Raw genomic sequence first — 18,771 nt, forward strand, 5'->3', positions numbered from 1 at the left:
CATCTATGGAGCGAAGGAAATAGGCAATGTTTCGGGCTGAAACCCTTCTTCAGACGAGTTTCGGCCCGAAACGTTGCCTATTTCCTTCGCTCCATAAATGCTACCACACCCACTGAGTTTCTCCAGCATTTTTGTCTACCTGCAAGTCTACTTTCACCAATAATCTGCTGCCTGAAATATTTTTGTAGCTGTATAACAATTCCATGACTGTATTTATAGCATGGATACAATTTTGTCCTTTGAATCGTACCAGGTCACAGTAGAACGGTCCACTGTGGCCAGCCTCTTTCTCTTTAGCCCCAGAATTATATCATTTCAAGTGAATATACACTTTCCTTTTGAAAGCCCTGATTAATTCTTCAGCAGTCTTCCTGACAGAGAGGTCCTATTCATCTCCAGTATATTTTTATTTTAGTTTACCTTGTATTCCATTTTTAAACCATGTTCCTGGTCTTTGAATTATTTGCTGATTTCAGAAACAACTCTATTTACCCTATTTGACTTCATCTATTTATTGGATTTCAGCAGATTGAATTTGTAAAGGATTGGCTCTTTGAAGCACACAAGTAGTTGGATTAGTGGTGGATTAGTCAAGCTCTTGTGTGGCTTCTGCCGAGTATCATCTTTGCTTAGAGAAATCTGATTAGAGAGTGATCTAAATCTTGTTTGAGAGGCATTCACTTTCATTATTGTGATCTTATTTTCATTCATAAGCTGATCCAGTGCAATGTTGGCAATCATGCACTGAAATGTAGGTGTTTTTAGGTTTAAGTTTATTATTGTCATGTGAAAAGCTTTGTTTTGCATGCTATCCAAACAGATCAGATACATTGTACATAAATAAAATCAAGTCAAACTCAAGTACAATAGATAGTGTGTCACAATGGTGCAGCTGGTAGAGCTGCTGCCTCACAGTGCTAGAGACCCAGGTTCTGACCTTGGGTGCTATTTGTGTGGAGTTTTGCATGTTCTCCCTGTGACCTGCATGTGTTTCCTATTTTTGCTCCGGTTTGCTCCCGCATCCCAAAGATGTGCGAGTTTGTAGGTTAATTGTCCTTTGTAAAATAGGCCCAAGTGTGTAGGGAATAATTGGGAAAATGGGATAACATAGAACTATTGTGAACGGGTGATAAACAGTGGGCCAAAAGGCCTGTTTCCATGCTGTATTTCTCAACTAAACATACAGCAAAGGGGAAGATGCAGACTGCAGAATATAGTTCTCAACATTGTAGTGCATCAGTTCCAAACACAAAGTCCGATGTTCACAATGGGGTAGAGGTGCATCGGGCAGTACCCTAACTTGTGGAAGATCATTCCAAAACCTGATAACAGAGGAAGAAGCTGTTTCAAGCATCTGTAACTTCTGCCAGTCGGGAGCAGGAATGACCAGTGGTGGGACAAGTCTTTGATTATGTTTGCTGCTTTTCAGAGGCAGTGTGAAGTGTTGATAGTCATGTTAATAGGACAGAGGAAACGAAAAGGGCAGGTTGAGCTAGATGGGAAGGGGGTAAAGGTGAACAGTGATATGTGGGTCGGTCCACTTAAGCTACCAATGGTAGGCAAGGAAGGTGATAATGGGAATAATTAAGGGAGGAACAGGGCAGGTAAAACCAAATGGGGGAGGAGATCTGGTTGGGTGAAATGTGTAGTTATGGGCGGCTGGACAGGGAGGGGTATGGGGTATTCTGAGGAACGGAGTTGGATTTGAAGGAGATGGAGAGAGCAAGGTTACATGAAAATGGAAAATTCAATGGTCATACAATAGACAATAGGTGCAGGAATAGGCCATTCGGCCCTTTCAGCCAGCACCGCCATTCAATATGATCATGGCTGATCATCTACAATCAGTACCCCGTTCCTGCCTTCTCGCCATATCCCCTGACTCTGCTATCTTTAAGAGCTCTATCTAACTCTCTTGAAAGCATCCAGAGAATTGCCCTCCACTGCCTTCTGAGGCAGAGAATTCCACAACCCTCTTCGTTCTAAATGGCTTACCCCTTATTCTTAAACTGTGGCACTGGTTCTGGACTCCTCCGACATCGGGAACATGTTTCCTGCCTCTAGCATGTCCAAACCCTTAATAATCTTATATGTTTCAATAGGATTCTCTCTCATTCTTCTAAATTCCAGAGTATACAAGCCCAGCCGCTCCATTCTATCAACATATGACAGTCCTGTCAGCCCGGGAATTAACCTCGTGAACCTACGTTGCACTCTTTCAATAGCAAGAATGTCCTTCCTCAAATTTGGAGACCAAAACTGCACACAATACTCCAGGTGTGGTCTCACTAGGACCCTGTACAACTGCAGAAGGACCTCTTTGCTCCTATACTCAACTCCTCTTGTTATGAAGGCCAACATGCCATTCACTTTATGCTGCTGTATCTGCATGCTTATTATCAGTGACTGATGAACAAGGATCCCCAGATCTCGTTATACTTCCCCTTTTCCCAACTTGACACCATTCAGATAATAATCTGCCTTCCTGTTTTTGCCACCAAAGTGGATAACCTCACATTTATCTACATTAAACTGCATCTGCCCACTCACCCAACCTGTCCAAGTCACCCTGCATCCTCATAGCATCATCACGGTTCAGACTGCCACCCAGCTTTGTGTCACCTGTAAATTTGCTAATGTTACTTTTAATCCCGTCATCTAAATCATTCATGTATATTGTAAATAGCTGCGGTCCCAGTACTGAGCCTTGCGGTATCCCACTAGTCACTGCCTGCCATTCTGAAAGAGACCCGTTTTATCCCTACTCTTTGTTTCCTGTCTGCCAACCAATTTTCTATCCATGTCAGTACCCGGCCCCCATACCATGTGCTCTAATTTTGCAAACTAATCTCCTATGTGGGACCTTATCAAATGCTTCTGAAAGTCCAAGTACACTACATCCACTGGCTCTCCTTTGTCCATTTTCCTAGTAACATCCTCAAAAAATTCACGAAGATTAGTTAAGCATGATTTCCCTTTCGTAAATCCACGCTGACTCGGACCGATCCTGTTATTGCTATCCAAATGTGCCGCAATTTCAACTTTTATAATTGACTCCAGCATCTTCCCCACCACCTATGTCAAGTTAACTGGTCTATAATTCCCTTTTTTCTCTCCCCCGCCTTTCATAAAAAGTGGGATAACATTAGCTACTCTCCAATCCACAGGAACTGATCCTGAATCTATAGAATATTGGAAAATGATCACCAATGCGTCCACGATTTCTAGATGCACTTCCTTAATTACCCTGGGATGCAAACCATCAGGCCCTGGGGATTTATCAGCCTTCAGTTCCATCAGTCTACTCAACACCATTTCCTGCCTAATGTGAATTTCCTTCAGTTCCTCCGTCACCCTAGATCTTCTGGCCACTAGTGCATCAGGGAGATTGTTTGTGTCTTCCTTAGTGAAGACGGATCCAAAGTACTTGTTCAACTCATCGGCCATTTCCTTGTTCCCCATAATAAATTCACCTGTTTCAGTCTTTAAGGGTCCAACTTTGGTCTTAACTAATTTTTTCCTCTTCACATCCCTAAATAAGCTTTTACTATCCTCCTTTATATTCTTGGATAGTTTATCTTCGCACCTCATCTTTTCTCCCCGTATTGTCTTTTTGGTTATCTTCTATTGCTCCAAGATTCCCAATCCTCTTGCTTCCCGCTCATCTTTGCTATGTTATGCTTCTTCTCTTTTATTTTTATACTGTCCCTGACTTCCCTTGTCAGCCACGGTCGCCCTTTACTCCTCTTGGAATCTTTCTTCCTCTTTGGAATGAACTGATTCTGCACCTTCTGTATTATTCCCAGAAATACCTGCCCTTGTTGTTCCATTGACATCCCTTTCCACTCAACTTTGGCCAGATCCTCCCTCATGGCTCTTTTGTCCCCTTTGTTCAATTATAATACTGACACTTCTGATTTTCCCTTCTCCCTCTCAAATTGTAGATTAAAACATCATATTATGGTCACTACCTGCTAATGGCTCCTTTACCTCAAGTTCCCTTATCAAATCCGGTTCATTACACAACACTAAATCCAGAAGTGCCTTTTTCCTGGTAGGCTCCAGTACAAGCTGCTCTAAGAATCCATCACGGAGGCATACCACGGGTTATAGACTACTCTGATAGAATAATAGCATCTTGGTCGTACCTCGCCTCACTCAACCATCATCACCCACTTCATCCCCTCTCCTTCCACCCGCAGCATATACATTTCATCCACCAGATCTCCTCACTAACCTTGTTCCATCCTCAGTCTGAAGAAGGTTCCTGAGCTGAAACATCGCCTGTCCATTCCCTCCAACCCTTTCAAGCATGACATTATCTTTCCTATAACATGGTGCCCAGAACTGAACACAATATTCTAAATGCAGTCTCACCAAGGTCTTATACAACTGCAACATGACCTCCGAAATTCTATACTCTGACTGATGAAGACCGAAGTGCCAAAAGCCTTTTTGACCACCTTATCTACCTGTGACTCAACCTTCAAGGAACCATGCACCTGTATTTCTAGATCCCTCTGCTCTACAACACTGCCTAGAGGGCTACCATTTACTGTGTAGGTCCTGCCCTTGTTCGAGGACCCAAAATGCAATACCTCACACTTCTCTGTATTTAATTCCATTATCCATTCCTCCGCCCACCTGGCCAATCGATCCAAATCCTGCTGCAATCATTCACAACCATCTGCAAAACCACTCATTTTGTATCATCAGCAAACTTGCTAATGTTGCCCTGTATTTTCTCAATCATTGATGTCAGGGCTCTCGCTTAACTTTTTTTCCCTGTTGCCATCCGGGCAACCTTGGCAGATTTTTAGGTTGCCAAATGACAGTTTAGGTGGTCATTTAAGACGGCTTGCATGACGCGTGCTCGGACGAAGTGCGTAGTTACCCGTTTGAATTATGCTCAATTAAGCATTCACATATTAGTTCTGCTTCAAATAAAGTCACAAACTAACATATTCACCAATCAAGACATGATATATACCACAATGACATGCAGCAAATTATAATACGGTATCTCAACTCTTTTTACACATTACAATTAATGCAATTTGTATTATTTCTTTCCACTTCCAAACAAAAATGTGGTTGGATTATTCAGCGTATGATCAACCTGTGTCAATAAATCCTGGACCATGGTAACATATATGCTTAATCATGCACACTACAGATTGATGCAAGCATGTTTTCTGTGAAGGACCGAAAATTATCATGACATGGCCATAGCATGGGTCGTTATTGCTATTGGTACAGAAACACTCGCTTCCCACATAATTTATCCACAACAAAATATACAGGTTGCAAGGAATTTTCTAAAGGCATTTTATGATAATAGCTGTTAAAACTGACTATACCCATCTGACAGGTTAACCATTACACTAACTAACAAGAGATGGCCAAAGGACATGAATGCAGCAAATGTTCTTTTGGTAATATATTTAAAGGTGTCAAGACGCCATATTACCGGACATTCAGATTAGATGTATGTGTTGTAAACAGCAATGAAGATACCCAGTTTGTAAGCAACAATCTTAAAAAAAAATTGTTGATAAATGCTTTTTCCATCATTCCCACTTCAGAATTAACGTTAAAATTTCAACTAATATCTCCTGACCAAATTTGTGATGTATATAACCATATAACAATTACAGCACGGAAACAGGCCATCTCGGCCCTTCTAGTCCGTGCCGAACACTTATTCTCCCCTAGTCCCATCTACCTGCACTCAGACCATAACCCTCCATTCCTTTCCCGTCCATATAACTATCCAATTTATTTTTAAATGATAAAATCGAACCTGCCTCCACCACCTCCACTGGAAGCTCATTCCACACAGCTACCACTCTCTGAGTAAAGAAGTTCCCCCTCATGTTACCCCTAAACTTCTGTCCCTTAATTCTCAAGTCATGTCCTCTTGTTTGAATCTTCCCTACTCTCAGTGGGAAAAGCTTATCCACGTCAACTCTGTCTATCCCTCTCATCATTTTAAAGACCTCTATCAAGTCCCCCCTTAACCTTCTGCGCTCCAAAGAATAAAGACCTAACTTGTTCAACCTTTCTCTGTAACTTAGTTGCTGAAACCCAGGCAACATTCTAGTAAATCTCCTCTGTACTCTCTCTATTTTGTTGACATCCTTCCTATAATTAGGCAACCAAAATTGTACACCATACTCCAGAATTGGCCTCACCAATGCCTTGTACAATTTTAACATTACATCCCAACTTCTATACTCAATGCTCTGATTTATAAAGGCCAGCACACCAAAAGCTTTCTTTACCACCCTGTCTACATGTGACTACTTCTACATATGGCTGACTGTAGAAGTAAAACCTGGATAAATCCAACGTATAGTTGTGAATGTTACTCATTAAATAACTACAGTACTGATACTCCATAGTAAGAGCATTGATTTGCCATTAAAATAAATTCTGTAATAATGTGTCAACGGTAGCAGTGACAATCGAACACTGCGGTTTTAATGTTTCACGTGTTCACAATTTAATTAATCCATCTTTATGCATTAAAACAAATAATAACATTGGGAATTAAAACATATTTGATTGCAGTCCGTTATCAAACATAGTCAATGTTAACTCTGAAGACATTTCCAGTACAAGAGGGTCCGGAGGGGGGGGGGGAGGTGTATGAATCAGTGCAGGATGGATAGATGGTGGTTGGAGGGGGGGGGGGGGGGGGGAGGGGGGGCTTGAGAAGGCAATCGGTGCGGATTGGGTGGATTGAGGCAGGGGAATTAGTGCGTGTTGGTTGGAGTAGGTAAAATTGTGAGGGGAGAGTGCGGGGGGATGTCAGTGGGGTTGAATGGGGGGGATCTGTGCAGGATGGATGGGGGGAGCAGTGCAGGATGAAGGGGAGCAGTGCAGGATGGATGGGAAGAGGGGTCCGTACAGGATGAAAAGGGGGACCAGTGTAGGATTGATGGGGAGTGGCAGAAGAATCAAGGTGAGTTGGATAGGGAGATCAATGTAGGATGAATAGATGGGGGGGGGGGGGGGGGATAGATGAAGAGGGGAGCACAGGGGATGTCAGTGAGGACTGAATAGAGGCAGGAATGGGGATCAGTGCGGGATGGAGAGGAGGGGTCTTGGGATAAGGGGAGTGGAGGGGGTGTACAAGAGAGAGAGGAAGGGGCAGAGGAGGTGGGAAGGAAGGCCAGCGCTCCTCGGACAACACCTGTCAGGCACGGAAATAGCAATCAAAATATGGAGGGGACCGGGACAGAATATCCTGGCGGCCGCGCGCGCATGCGCACACTCACGCGAGGCTTCGGAAGCTTCTGTGAACGGTAATTTCAGCTCAATCCAGCGCTAAATGCAGCTCAACTGTCTGTCTCGCCTACAGCCCTGTCTCAATCTGGCGGGACAGGCAGAGTGAGCTGGGTTTAGCGCTGCTTCTCTGCGCTGGCTGTGGGCCTGGGGGCGCCGCGCCCGTCTGCCTCCCGACGCCTCTGGCCACCCCCGGGCGTGGGGGGGGGGGGGGGGGGGGGGCTCTCGGGTGGTGACGGGGATGGTCCAGTGGCGGTTCAGCAGCGATTGCAGCACCGGAGACTGGGATCGATCCTGGCTGCGGTGCAGGTCTGCCGAGAGTGTTTTGGCATGCTCCCTCCTCCAATCACCGCGCTCTATCCTCAGTCGTCACCCCCCCCCCCCCCCCCCCCCCACTTCCACCTCTGACCAACACTTCCCTCCTCCAAGGGTTTGTTTTGAAAGCGCCGTTGGCGGAGTGGCAGCAGCGGCCTTTATCAGGCCGGGAGGAGGAGGAGATGGAGCCGTCGTTGCTGCTGCTGTGCAGGCCCCGTCATTCGCTCCGACCCTCCGTCGCGCCACACTTAGCATCTTTCCCATAACTGTCGCCGACGCAAAACGTCACGTTCCTTTTCTCCAGAGATGCTGCCGGACCCGCGGAGTTACTCCAGTTTTTTGTGTCTATCTTCCGTATAAACCAAGTTGCCAAGCCGGGCAAAAGAACTCGCCGTTTAGGTTGCCCGGCGGCACTTTGAGTGGTCAGTGGCACCCGGGCAACCACTAATTTCGAGCCCTGTAGATGATAAACAGTAACGGGCCCAGCACTGAACCCTGAGACACACCACCAGTCACAGGCATCCAGTCCGAGAAGCAACCTTCCACCTGTGCTCTCTTGTGTTTACATCCAGGGTAGCTGGCTTTCCAATCAGGATATTGCATTATAAAATTATGAATTTTCTTGAACCTATGCTTACAGTTTATGCCAGTTGGAGATGTTTGATTCCTCAAAATATGAAAGGACAAGGAACTGATCACAATCTGAAATGAATTGATAAAGAATGTGGGAAATTGCACATGTTAGTTTAATCATTATAGAACCAAAGAACTCTAGATGCTGGTTAATACGCAAAAGACAGAAGTTCTATTCTTACACATTCACTTTCTCTTTCACTTTCTTTCTTTCTTGCTTTTTCTCTCTTATTCTTTTTCATCTTAGCTAAAAATCAAAGTTGAAGCTGTACAATAAATGTATCATGTCATATGCCGCGGTTTATACTTTTGTACACTGCTTCTAATAAAAAAATTTAAAAAAACGCAAAAGGCCACAAAGTGCTGGAGCAACTCTGCAGGTCAGGCAGCATCTTTGGAGAACACGGGGTTGGTGACTTTTTGAGTTCAGACTGAGGAAGGGTACATTTCATCCACCGCATCTCTTATAGACAATAGGTGCAGGAGTAAGCCATTCGACCCAGCTCATGGCTGAGCATCTACAATCGGTACCCCGTTCCTGCTTTCTCCCCATATCTCCTGACTCTGCTATCTGTAAGAGTCCTATCACGCTCTCTCTTGAAAGTATCCAGAGAAGCAGAGAATTCCACAGACTCATAACTCTTTGTGTGAAAAAGTGTTTCATCATCTCCGTTCTAAATGCCTTACCCATTATTGTTACTGTGGCCCCTGGTTCTGGACTCCCCCAACATCGAGAACATGTTTCCTGCCTCCAAACCCTTAATAATCTTATATGTTTCAATAAGATCCCCTCTCATCTAAATTCCAGAGTATACAAGCCCAGCCACTCCATTCTCTCAGCATATGACAGTCCTGCCATCCCGGGAATTAACCTTGTGAACCTACGCTGCACTCCCTCAATAGCAAGAAAGTCCTTCCTCAAATTAGAGGACCAAAACTGCACACAATACTCCAGGTGTGGTCGCACTAGGGCCGTGTACAACTGCAGAAGGACCTCTATGCCCGCATACTCAGCTCCTCTTGTTATGAAGGCCAACATGCCATTCGCTTTCTTCACTGCCTCCTGTACCTGCATGCTTACTTTCATTGACTGATGAGCAAGGACCACCAGATCCCATTGTACTTCCCCTTTTCCCAACTTAGAAACATAGAAAATAAGTGCAGGAGTAGGCCATTCGGCCCTTCGAGCCTGCACCGCCATTCAATATGTTCATGGCTGATCATCCAACTCAGTATCCTGTGCCTGCCTTCTCTCCATACCCCCTGATCCCTTTTGCCACAAGGGCCACATCTAACTCTCTCTTAAATATAGCCAATGAACTGGCCTCAACTACCTTCTGTGGCAGAGAATTCCACAGAAAATGTTTTTCTCATCTCGGTCCTAAAAGACTTTCCCCTTATCCTTAAACTGTGACCCCTTGTTCTGGACTTCCCCAACATCGGGAACTATCTTCCTGCATCTAGCCTGTCCAACCCCTTAAGAATTTTGTAGGTTTCAGTAAGATCCTGCCTGAATCTTCTAAATTCTAGCGAGTACAAGCCGAGTCTATCCAGTCTTTCTTCATATGAAAGTCCTGCCATCCCAGGAATCAATCTGGTGAACCTTCTCAGTACTCCCTCTATGGCAAGAATGTCTTTCCTCAGATTAGGAGACCAAAACTGTACACAATACTCCAGGCGTGGTCTCACCAAGGCCCTGTACAACTGCAGTAGAACCTCCCTGCTCCTATACTCAAATCCTTTTGCTATGAATGCTAACATACCATTCGCTTTCTTCACTGCCTGCTGCACCTGCATGCCTACTTTCAATGACTGGTGTACCATGACCCCCAGGTCTCGTTGCATCTCCCCTTTTCCTAATCGGCCACCATTCAGATAATAGTCTACTTTCCTGTTTTTGCCACCAAAGTGGATAACCTCACATTTATCCACATTATACTGCATCTGCCATGCATTTGCCCACCCACCCAGCCTTGCAGCCTCCTAGCATCCTCCTCACAGCTAACACTGCCCCCCAGCTTCGTGTCATCCGCAAACTTGGAGATGTTGCATTCAATTTCCTCGTCCAAATCATTAATATATATTGTAAATAGCTGGGGTCCCAGCACTGAGCTTTGTGGTACCCCACTAGTCACTGCCTGCCATTGTGAAAAGGACCCGTTTACTCCTACTCTTTGCGTCCTGTCTGCCAGCCAGTTCTCTATCCACATCAATACTGAACCCCCAATACCGTGCGCTTTAAGTTTGTATACTAATCTCTTATGTGGGACCTTGTCAAAAGCCTTCTGAAAGTCCAGATATAACACATCCACTGGTTCTCCCTTATCCACTCTACTAGTTACATCCTCAAAAAATTCTATAAGATTCGTCAGACATGATTTACCTTTCATAAATCCATGCTGACTTTGCCCAATGATTTCACCACTTTCCAAATGTGCTGCTATCCCATCTTTAATAACTGACTCTAGCAGTTTCCGCACTACCGATGTTAGACTAACTGGTCTGTAATTTCCCGTTTTCTCTCTCCCCTTTTTAAAAAGTGGGGTTACATTAGCTACCCTCCAATCCTCAGGAACTACTCCAGAATCTAAAGAGTTTTGAACAATTATCACTAATGCATCCACTATTTCTGGGGCTACTTCCTTAAGTACTCTGGGATGCAGCCTATCTGGCCCTGGGGATTTATCAGCCTTTAATCCATTCAATTTACCTAACACCACTTCCCGACTAACTTGGATTTCACTCAGTTCCTCCATCTCATTTGACAGAAAGCTGGGTGGCAGTGTGAACTGTGAGGAGGATGCTATGTGAATGCAGGGTGACTTGGACAGGTTGGGTGAGTGGACAGATGCATGGCAGATGCAAATTAATGTGGATAAATGTGAGGTTATCCACTTTGGTAGCAAAAACAGGAAGGTAGATTATTATGTAAATTGTGTTAAGGTTATGGTGTCAGAAGGCTTTCGACAAGGTCCCACATAAGAGATCTTAAAACAAGATCTTAAGCAAATTTAAAGCACACGGTATTGGGGGTTCGGTATTGATGTGGATAGTGAACTGGCTGGCAGACAGGAAGCAAAGAGTAATAATAATAAATAATGTCTTTATTTATATAGCACATTTTTAGTCAACTTGCATTGACCCCAAAGTGCTTCACACAATTACTTCCATACAGACAGGCAAAGGTGGGTGAAGTGTCTTGCCCAAGGACACACACAGGCAAAGGTGGGTGAAGTGTCTTGCCCAAGGACACAACGACAGTATGCACTCCAAGCGGGATTCGAACCAGCTACCTTCCGGTTGCCAGCCGAACACTTAGCCCATTGTGCCATCTGTCGTCCACCAGTAGGAGTAAACGGGTCCTTTTCAGAATGGCAGGCAGTGACTAGTGGGGTACCGCAAGGCTCAGTGCTGGGACCCCAGCTATTTACAATATATATTAATGATTTGGATGAGGGAATTGAATGCAACATCTCCAAGTTTGCGGATGACACGAAGCTGGGGGGCAGTGTTAGCTGTGAGGAGGATGCTAGGAGGCTGCAAGGTGACTTTGATAGGTTGGGTGAGTGGGCAAATGCTTAGTTAGATGTGGCCCTTGTGGCTAAAGGGATCAGGGGGTATGGAGAGAAGGCAGGCACAGGATACTGAGTTGGATGATCAGCCATGATCATATTGAATAGCGGTGCAGGCTCGAAGGGCCGAATGGCCTACTCCTGCACCTATTTTCTATGTTTCTATGACTCCAGCAGCTTCCCCACCTCGGCTTCCCCAGGCTAACTGGTCTATAATTCCGTTTACTCTCTCCCACCTTTCTTAAAAAGTGGGATAACATTAGCTACCCTCCAATCCATAGAATCTATAGAACATTGGAAAATGATCACCAATGCGTCTGCGATTTCTAGAGCCACTTCCTTAAATACCCTGGGATGCAGAACATCAGGTCTGGGGATTTATCAGCCTTCAGTCCCATCGGTCTACCCAACACCATTTCCTGTCTAATGTGGATTTATTTCTGTTCCTCTGTCACTCAGAACCTCTGGCCACTAGTACATCAGGAAGATTGTTTGTGTCTTCCTTAGTGAAGACAGATCCAAAGTACCTGTTCAACTCATCTGCCATTTCCTTGTTTCCCATAACAAACTCACCTTTTTCAGTCTTCAAGGGTCCATCTTTGGTCTTAACTAATTTTTTCCTCTTCACATTCCTAAAGAAGTTTTTACTATCCTCCTTTATATTCTTGGCTTGCTTACCTTCATACCTTATCTTTTCTCCCGCATTGCCCTTTTAGTTATCGTCTGTTGGTCTTTAAACATTACCCAATCCTCTTGCTTCCCGCTCATCTTTGCTACGTTGTACTTCAGTTTTATTTTTATACTGTCCCTGACGTCCCTTGTCAGCCATGGTCGCCCCTTACTCCCCTTGGAATCTTTCTTCCTCTTTGGAATGAACTGATCCTGCACCTTCTGTATTATTCCCAGAAATACCTGCCACTGTCATCCCTGCTATGGTATATTTCCATTCAACTTTGGCCAGCTCCTCCCTCATGGCTCCATAGTCCCCTTTGTTCAACTGTAACACTGACACCTCCGATTTACCTTTCTCCCTCTCAAATTGTAGATTAAAACTTACCATATTATGGTCACTACCTCCTAATGGCTCCTTGACCTCAATTTCCCTTATCAAATCCAGTTCATTACACAACACTAAATCCAGAATTGCCTTCTCCCTGGTAAGCTCCAATACAAGCTACTCTCAGAATCCATCTCGGAGGCACTCCACAAACTCCCTTTCTTGGGGTCCAGTATCAATCTGATTTTCCCAGTCTACCTGCATGTTGAAATCTCCCATAACAACCGTAGCATTACCTTTACGACATGCCAATTTTACCTCTTGATTCAATGTGCACCATATCCAGGCTACTGTTTGGGGGCCTGTAGATAAGTCCCATTAGGGTATTTTTACCCTTACAATTCCTTAGTTCTATCCATCCTGACTCCACATCTCCTGTTTCAATGTCACCCCTTGCAAGGGACTGAATTTCATTCCTCACCAACAGAGCTACCCACCCCCTCAGACCACCTGTCTGTCTTTTCGATAGGAGGTATACTCTTGAATATTCAGTTCCCAGCCCTGGCCCTCTTGTAGCCATGTCTCTGTAATTTCCACATCATCTTACTTCCCAATTTCTAACTGAGCCTCAAGCTCGTCCACTTTATTTCTTATACTTCGCACATTCATATACAACACTTTGACTTCGGCATTCACCTCCCTTCTCACACCGCTTACAATTGGCGCTGACCTTACTCTCTTATCGCTTCTTGAACTTCCCTTCCCTTTAATTTGTGAGTCTTTTGTAACTTTTCCTGTACTCACTTCCCCTTTAACTCCATCTTTATACTCCCAATTGGTCAATCCCTGCCCCCCCCCCCCCCACTATTTTGTTTAAACCTGCCCTTGTGTATCCCTAGCAAACCTGCCTGCCAGAACGTCGCTCCCCCTCCAGTTAAGGTGTATCCCATCCCTTCACCCATTTGATTCTATCTTCAACCTGAAGGAGGGTCTCGACCTGAAACGTCACCTAATTATGTTTTCCAGAGATGCTGCTTGACCCACTGAGTTACTCCAGCACTTTGTGTCCTTTTGTCAGGTTAAACATTGTTTCCAATTAATAAGATGGCTATTTTCTTTTGCCTTTCAGTAATATTTGCTTATTTACAGGATGAATGTTATCAAGTGAGGCAGATATTTGCACAGAAGCTCAACAAAGGACTTGCCAAACTACGACTACCACTCGAGTATATGGCAATTTTTTCACTGTGTGCAAAGGACCCAGCAAAAGAAAGAAGAGCACATGCCAGGCAATGCCTGGTGAAAAATATCAATATTAGGAGGGAATATCTCAAACAGCACGCAGCAGTGAGTGGTAGGTATTGCCAAGGTTTAAGAAATAAAATAACCTACTGCTGCAGCAGAAACTAATTGTCTTTGATTTTTCTTATTCTCAGAAGCATTCAGCATCTTTTTCTTTAAAACATAGAACAGTGCAGCACAGGAGCAGGCCACAATGTGCCGAACATAATGCCGTTAAACTACATAACATATTTCAATGCTGCCTTTGCTGATGTAATTAGGCAAATCCGTGTTGGTATTAAATAAAACGTTTGTCACTTAATGATGCCATGTAGTTGTAATAACTTTCTGGAATAAATGGGAATTCTAATCTTTTTACTTTTGCACAACTGCAGAAAAATTGTTATCATTGCTGCCCGAGTACGTTGTTCCATACATAATTCACCTTCTTGCACATGATCCAGATTATGTAAAGGTGCAGGATATTGAACAGCTGAAGGACATTAAAGAGTAAGTATGCTGTTTAATCTAAATGTAATAGAGCAGAATTTAGCTGCACAGTCGCAAGTGTATAGGGAACATAGTACCGGCGGAGAATTAGTCTTATGGGACATTGTATACAGGAAGGAACTGCAGATACTGGTTTACACTGAAGATAGACAAAATGCTGGAGTTACTCGGATTTCTCTAATTTCAAGTAACCCTTGCCTCCCCCACCCTAGTCGTCCTAGTTTTACTGTTTGTATCCCTCGTTATCACCTTCTCCACTGCCAACAATGGACCATCAGTGATCTGATCTGTACCTTTTCATAACTTTAGTTTCCCTCCCCTGACTCAGTCTGAAGAAGGATCTCAACCCAAAACGTCGCCTATTCCTTTTCTCCATAGATGCTACCTGACCCGCTGAGTTACTCCAGTAATTTGTGTCTTTCCTATGGGACATTGGTGTTAATAATTATTGTGGAGGAATTATCATCGGTCCTTACTGTTTGCTGACTATAGATCTATAGAGGGCGGTCACGGTGGCACAGCGGTAGAGTTGCTGCCTTACAACGAGTGCAGCGCCGGAGACCAGGGTTCGATCCTGACTACGGTGCTTGTCTGTATGGAGTTTTTTACGTTCACCCCGTGACCTGCGTTGGTTTTCTTTAAAATCTTCGGTTTCCTCCCATGCTCCAAAGACGTACAGTTTTGTAGGCTAATTGACTTGGTAAATGTAAAATTGTCCCTAGTGGGTGTAGGATAGTGTTAATGTGCGGGGATCGCTGGTCGGCGCAGATCCTTTGGACCGAAGGGCCTGTTTCCGTGCTGTTTCTCGAAAACTAATAACTAAATCTAGTTGCAGAAGTGGTGGATCTGCTTCTGAGGTCTAGGACTTTGGAGATGAGTTTGGTTGTGTCCATTTAATGGATACAATGGAGCATTTGAGGGAAAAGTTGTCTGCTTTTAAACTCTGTTAAAGGCTCCTCATTAAAACGTTAAGTAGTGAAGTAGGCAAATGTGCCTGTTTTAATAAAATAGTAAAATTGTATTTTATTCAGTAAATTTTTATTTTTAAACTGTTTAGTTTAGAGATTCAGCAGGGAAACAGATGCTTCGGCCCACCAAGTCTGTACCAACCAGCGATTCATGTTACACTAACACAAGCTACACACCAGGGACAATTTACACCAAAGCCAATTAACCTACAAACTTCAACGTCCTTGGAGTTTGAGAGGAAACTAGAGTACCCAGGAAAAACCCATGCGGTCACAGGAAGAACGTACTAACTCCGTACAGGCAGCACCTGTAGTCAGGATTGAACCCAGGTCTCTGGCGCTATAAGGCAGCAATTCTATCGCTGTGCCACCCACCATTTTTCTCTTAAATTTTGTTTTCCAGGTGCTTATGGTTTATGCTTGAAATCCTGATGTCCAAAAATGAAAACAGCAGTCATGCTTTTATTAGGAAAATGGTGGAAAATATAAAACAGACGAGAGATGTTCAGGGGCCAGAGGATCCAAAGATGAATGAGGTTTGGCTGTAAAATTTCATGTAAATAATTTAGATATGCAAAATATCCAATTTGGTAGGGTTTGCAAAACAGTTTAATCTTGCAGCAATTAGAATACATGCTGAAAATATTCAACCAGTGAGGCAGGCAGCATCTGTGACAAATAAACTTCAAAACAGCTTTACATTTCTGCTTGATGATCTTCAGTCAGAGCTGATGCAAATTGTTCCTCTCTCCACAGATGCTGCCTGACCTACTGTTATGGTGGGTCAGTCGGCATCTCTGGAAAACATGGATAGATGATGTTTCGGGCCAGGAGCCTTCTTCAGACTCATTGTAGGGGCGGGAACAAAGCCTGGCAAGTGGTGAAACAAGGGACTGCATGTGGTTAAAGTGCACATTGCATGTGGTTAAAGTGCACATTGCATGTGGTTAAAGTGCACATTGCATGTGGTTAAAGTGCACATTGTCAGATTTTAATAAAGGCCATTTTTATACATTTTGGTTTCACCATGTACAGCAGTGTTTATACATAGTACCCCAATTTCAGGACACAATGTTCGGGACACAGTATTGTCATGTCAATGAAAATAGTCATGTTTAATATTTTGTTGCATATCCTTTGCATGCAATGACTGCTTGAAGTCTGGAATTCATGGACATCACCAGTTGCTGGGTGTCTTCTCTGGTGATGCAGCCATCTTTAGCTCATGCTTGTTTTGGGGGCTAGTCCCCTTCTGTTTTCTCTTCAGCATATAAAAGGCATGCTCAATTGGGTTCAGGTCGGGTGATTGATTTGGCCAGTCAAGGATTGACCATTTTTTAGCTTTGAAAAACTTTGTTGCTTTAGCAGTATGTTCGGGATCATTGTCTTGCTGTAGAATGAACCACCAGCCAATGAGTTTTGAGGCATTTGTTTGAACTTGAGCAGATAGGATGTGTCTATACACTTCAGAATTCATTATGCTACTACCATCAGCAATTGTATCATCAATGAAGATAAGTGAGCCAGTACCTTCAGCAACCACACAAGCACAGGCCACAACACCCCCACCACTGTTTCACAGATGAGGTGGTATGCTTTGCATCTTGGGCAGTTCCTCCTCTCCTCCATACTTTACTCTTGCCATCACTTTGATTAGTTAATCTTTGTCTCATTTATCCATAAGACCTTTTTCCAAAACTGTGGTTGCTCTTTTAAGTACTTCTTGGCTAACTGTAACCTGGCCATCCTATTTTTACTGCTAACCAGTGGTTTGCATCTTGCAGTGTAGCCTCTGTATTTCTGTTCATGAAGTCTTCTGCGGACGATGGTCTTTGGCAAATCCACACCTGACTCCTGAAGAGTGTTTCTGATCTGTCGGACAGGTGTTTGAGGATTTTTCTTTATTATATAGAGAATTCTTCTGTCATCAGCTGTGGAGGTCTTCCTTGGCCTGCCAGTCCCTTTGCGATTAGTAAGCTCACCAGTGCTATCTTCCTTGTTAATGATGTTCCAAACAGTTCATTTTGGTAAGCCTGTTTGGCTTGTGTCTCTAACAGTTTTATTCTTGTTTCTCAGTCTCATAATGGCTTCTTTGACTTTCATTGGTACAACATTGGTTCTCATGTTGATAAACAGCAATAAAAGTTTCCAAAGGTGATGGAAATACTGGAGGAAAGACTAGATGCTGAGAGCTCTCATATACCTGCATTAAGGAGGCAATTAAACTGACCTGAGCAATTACAAACGCCTGTGAAGCCATGTGTCCCAAACATTATGGTGCCCTGAAATGGGGGGGACTATGTATAAACACAGTTGTAATTTCGAAGGGCCGAATGGCCTACTCCTGCACCTAATTTCTATGTTTACATGGTGAAACCAAAATGTATAAAAATTGCCTTTAATAAAATCTGACAATGTGCACTTTAACCACATGTGATTCTATTACAAATCTCAAACTGTGGGGTACAGAGGCAAATAAATAAATGATGAGTCTTTGTCCCAAACATTATGGAGGGCACTGTAGGTGAGGGGATTTTGATTGGCAGGTGGGCAGACAAAGACCAGAGAAGGGAAGAAGACAAAAGATTGAGATGTGAAATGTAATGCTAGTGGAAGGGATATGGGTGGAAGGGTACGGGAGATGGGAAAGGGTTGTTGTTGTTGGTTAGTTATCAAAAATATAAGTTCATACTGTTGGGTAGTCAGCAGGTCGAGTGGAATATGAGGTACTGTTCTTCCATTATGCACGTGGCCTCATTATGACATCAGAGATCACTTTCCTTTTTCACATAGTTTTGAAGTCACTATTACCGATTTTGGCTTAGATTGTTAGTAAGGGTCTCTTTGATTAGGAAGGGTGTCAAGGGTTATGGGAAGAAGGGAATGGGGTTGAGAGAGAAAGATAGATCAGCCATGATTGATGGTGGAATAAACTCAATGGTGCAAATGACATACTTCTGCTCCGACGACTTATGAACTGTTTATTCATAACTGTTTTTCAGATAATTTAACTGAAATTAGCTGGCTGTGCTGGTGGAGTTTAAATTTTTAGGTAATCATTGCTGTGAGTCTCTTGAGTACAATGCCACTAGATTGTACTTATAATTCACAAATGCAAGCATAATGTACCAGCAAACTGTGTATTTGATTAATTTCGAAGAGCAGAGATTTAAAATACACCATGTCCGTATTTTTTAGGTGAGAA

General features: G+C 43.6%; 1 protein-coding gene across 4 annotated transcripts in view; it reads left to right on the forward strand.

The window, feature by feature from the left end:
• Nucleotides 1-18,771, forward strand: part of pds5b (PDS5 cohesin associated factor B) — a 148,043-nt gene that overhangs the window by 103,080 nt on the left and 26,192 nt on the right. For all 4 annotated transcript variants that reach the window (XM_033022878.1, XM_033022879.1, XM_033022880.1 and 1 more), the window contains 3 exons: nt 13,957-14,161; nt 14,484-14,598; nt 15,970-16,102. In XM_033022878.1, coding sequence (XP_032878769.1) covers nt 13,957-14,161; nt 14,484-14,598; nt 15,970-16,102 — 453 coding nt within the window. The remainder of the gene's footprint in view (nt 1-13,956; nt 14,162-14,483; nt 14,599-15,969; nt 16,103-18,771) is intronic.

The sequence above is a fragment of the Amblyraja radiata genome, chromosome 6 (genome assembly GCF_010909765.2).
Source record: "Amblyraja radiata isolate CabotCenter1 chromosome 6, sAmbRad1.1.pri, whole genome shotgun sequence".
In the NCBI taxonomy this organism is placed as follows: Eukaryota; Metazoa; Chordata; class Chondrichthyes; order Rajiformes; family Rajidae; genus Amblyraja; species Amblyraja radiata.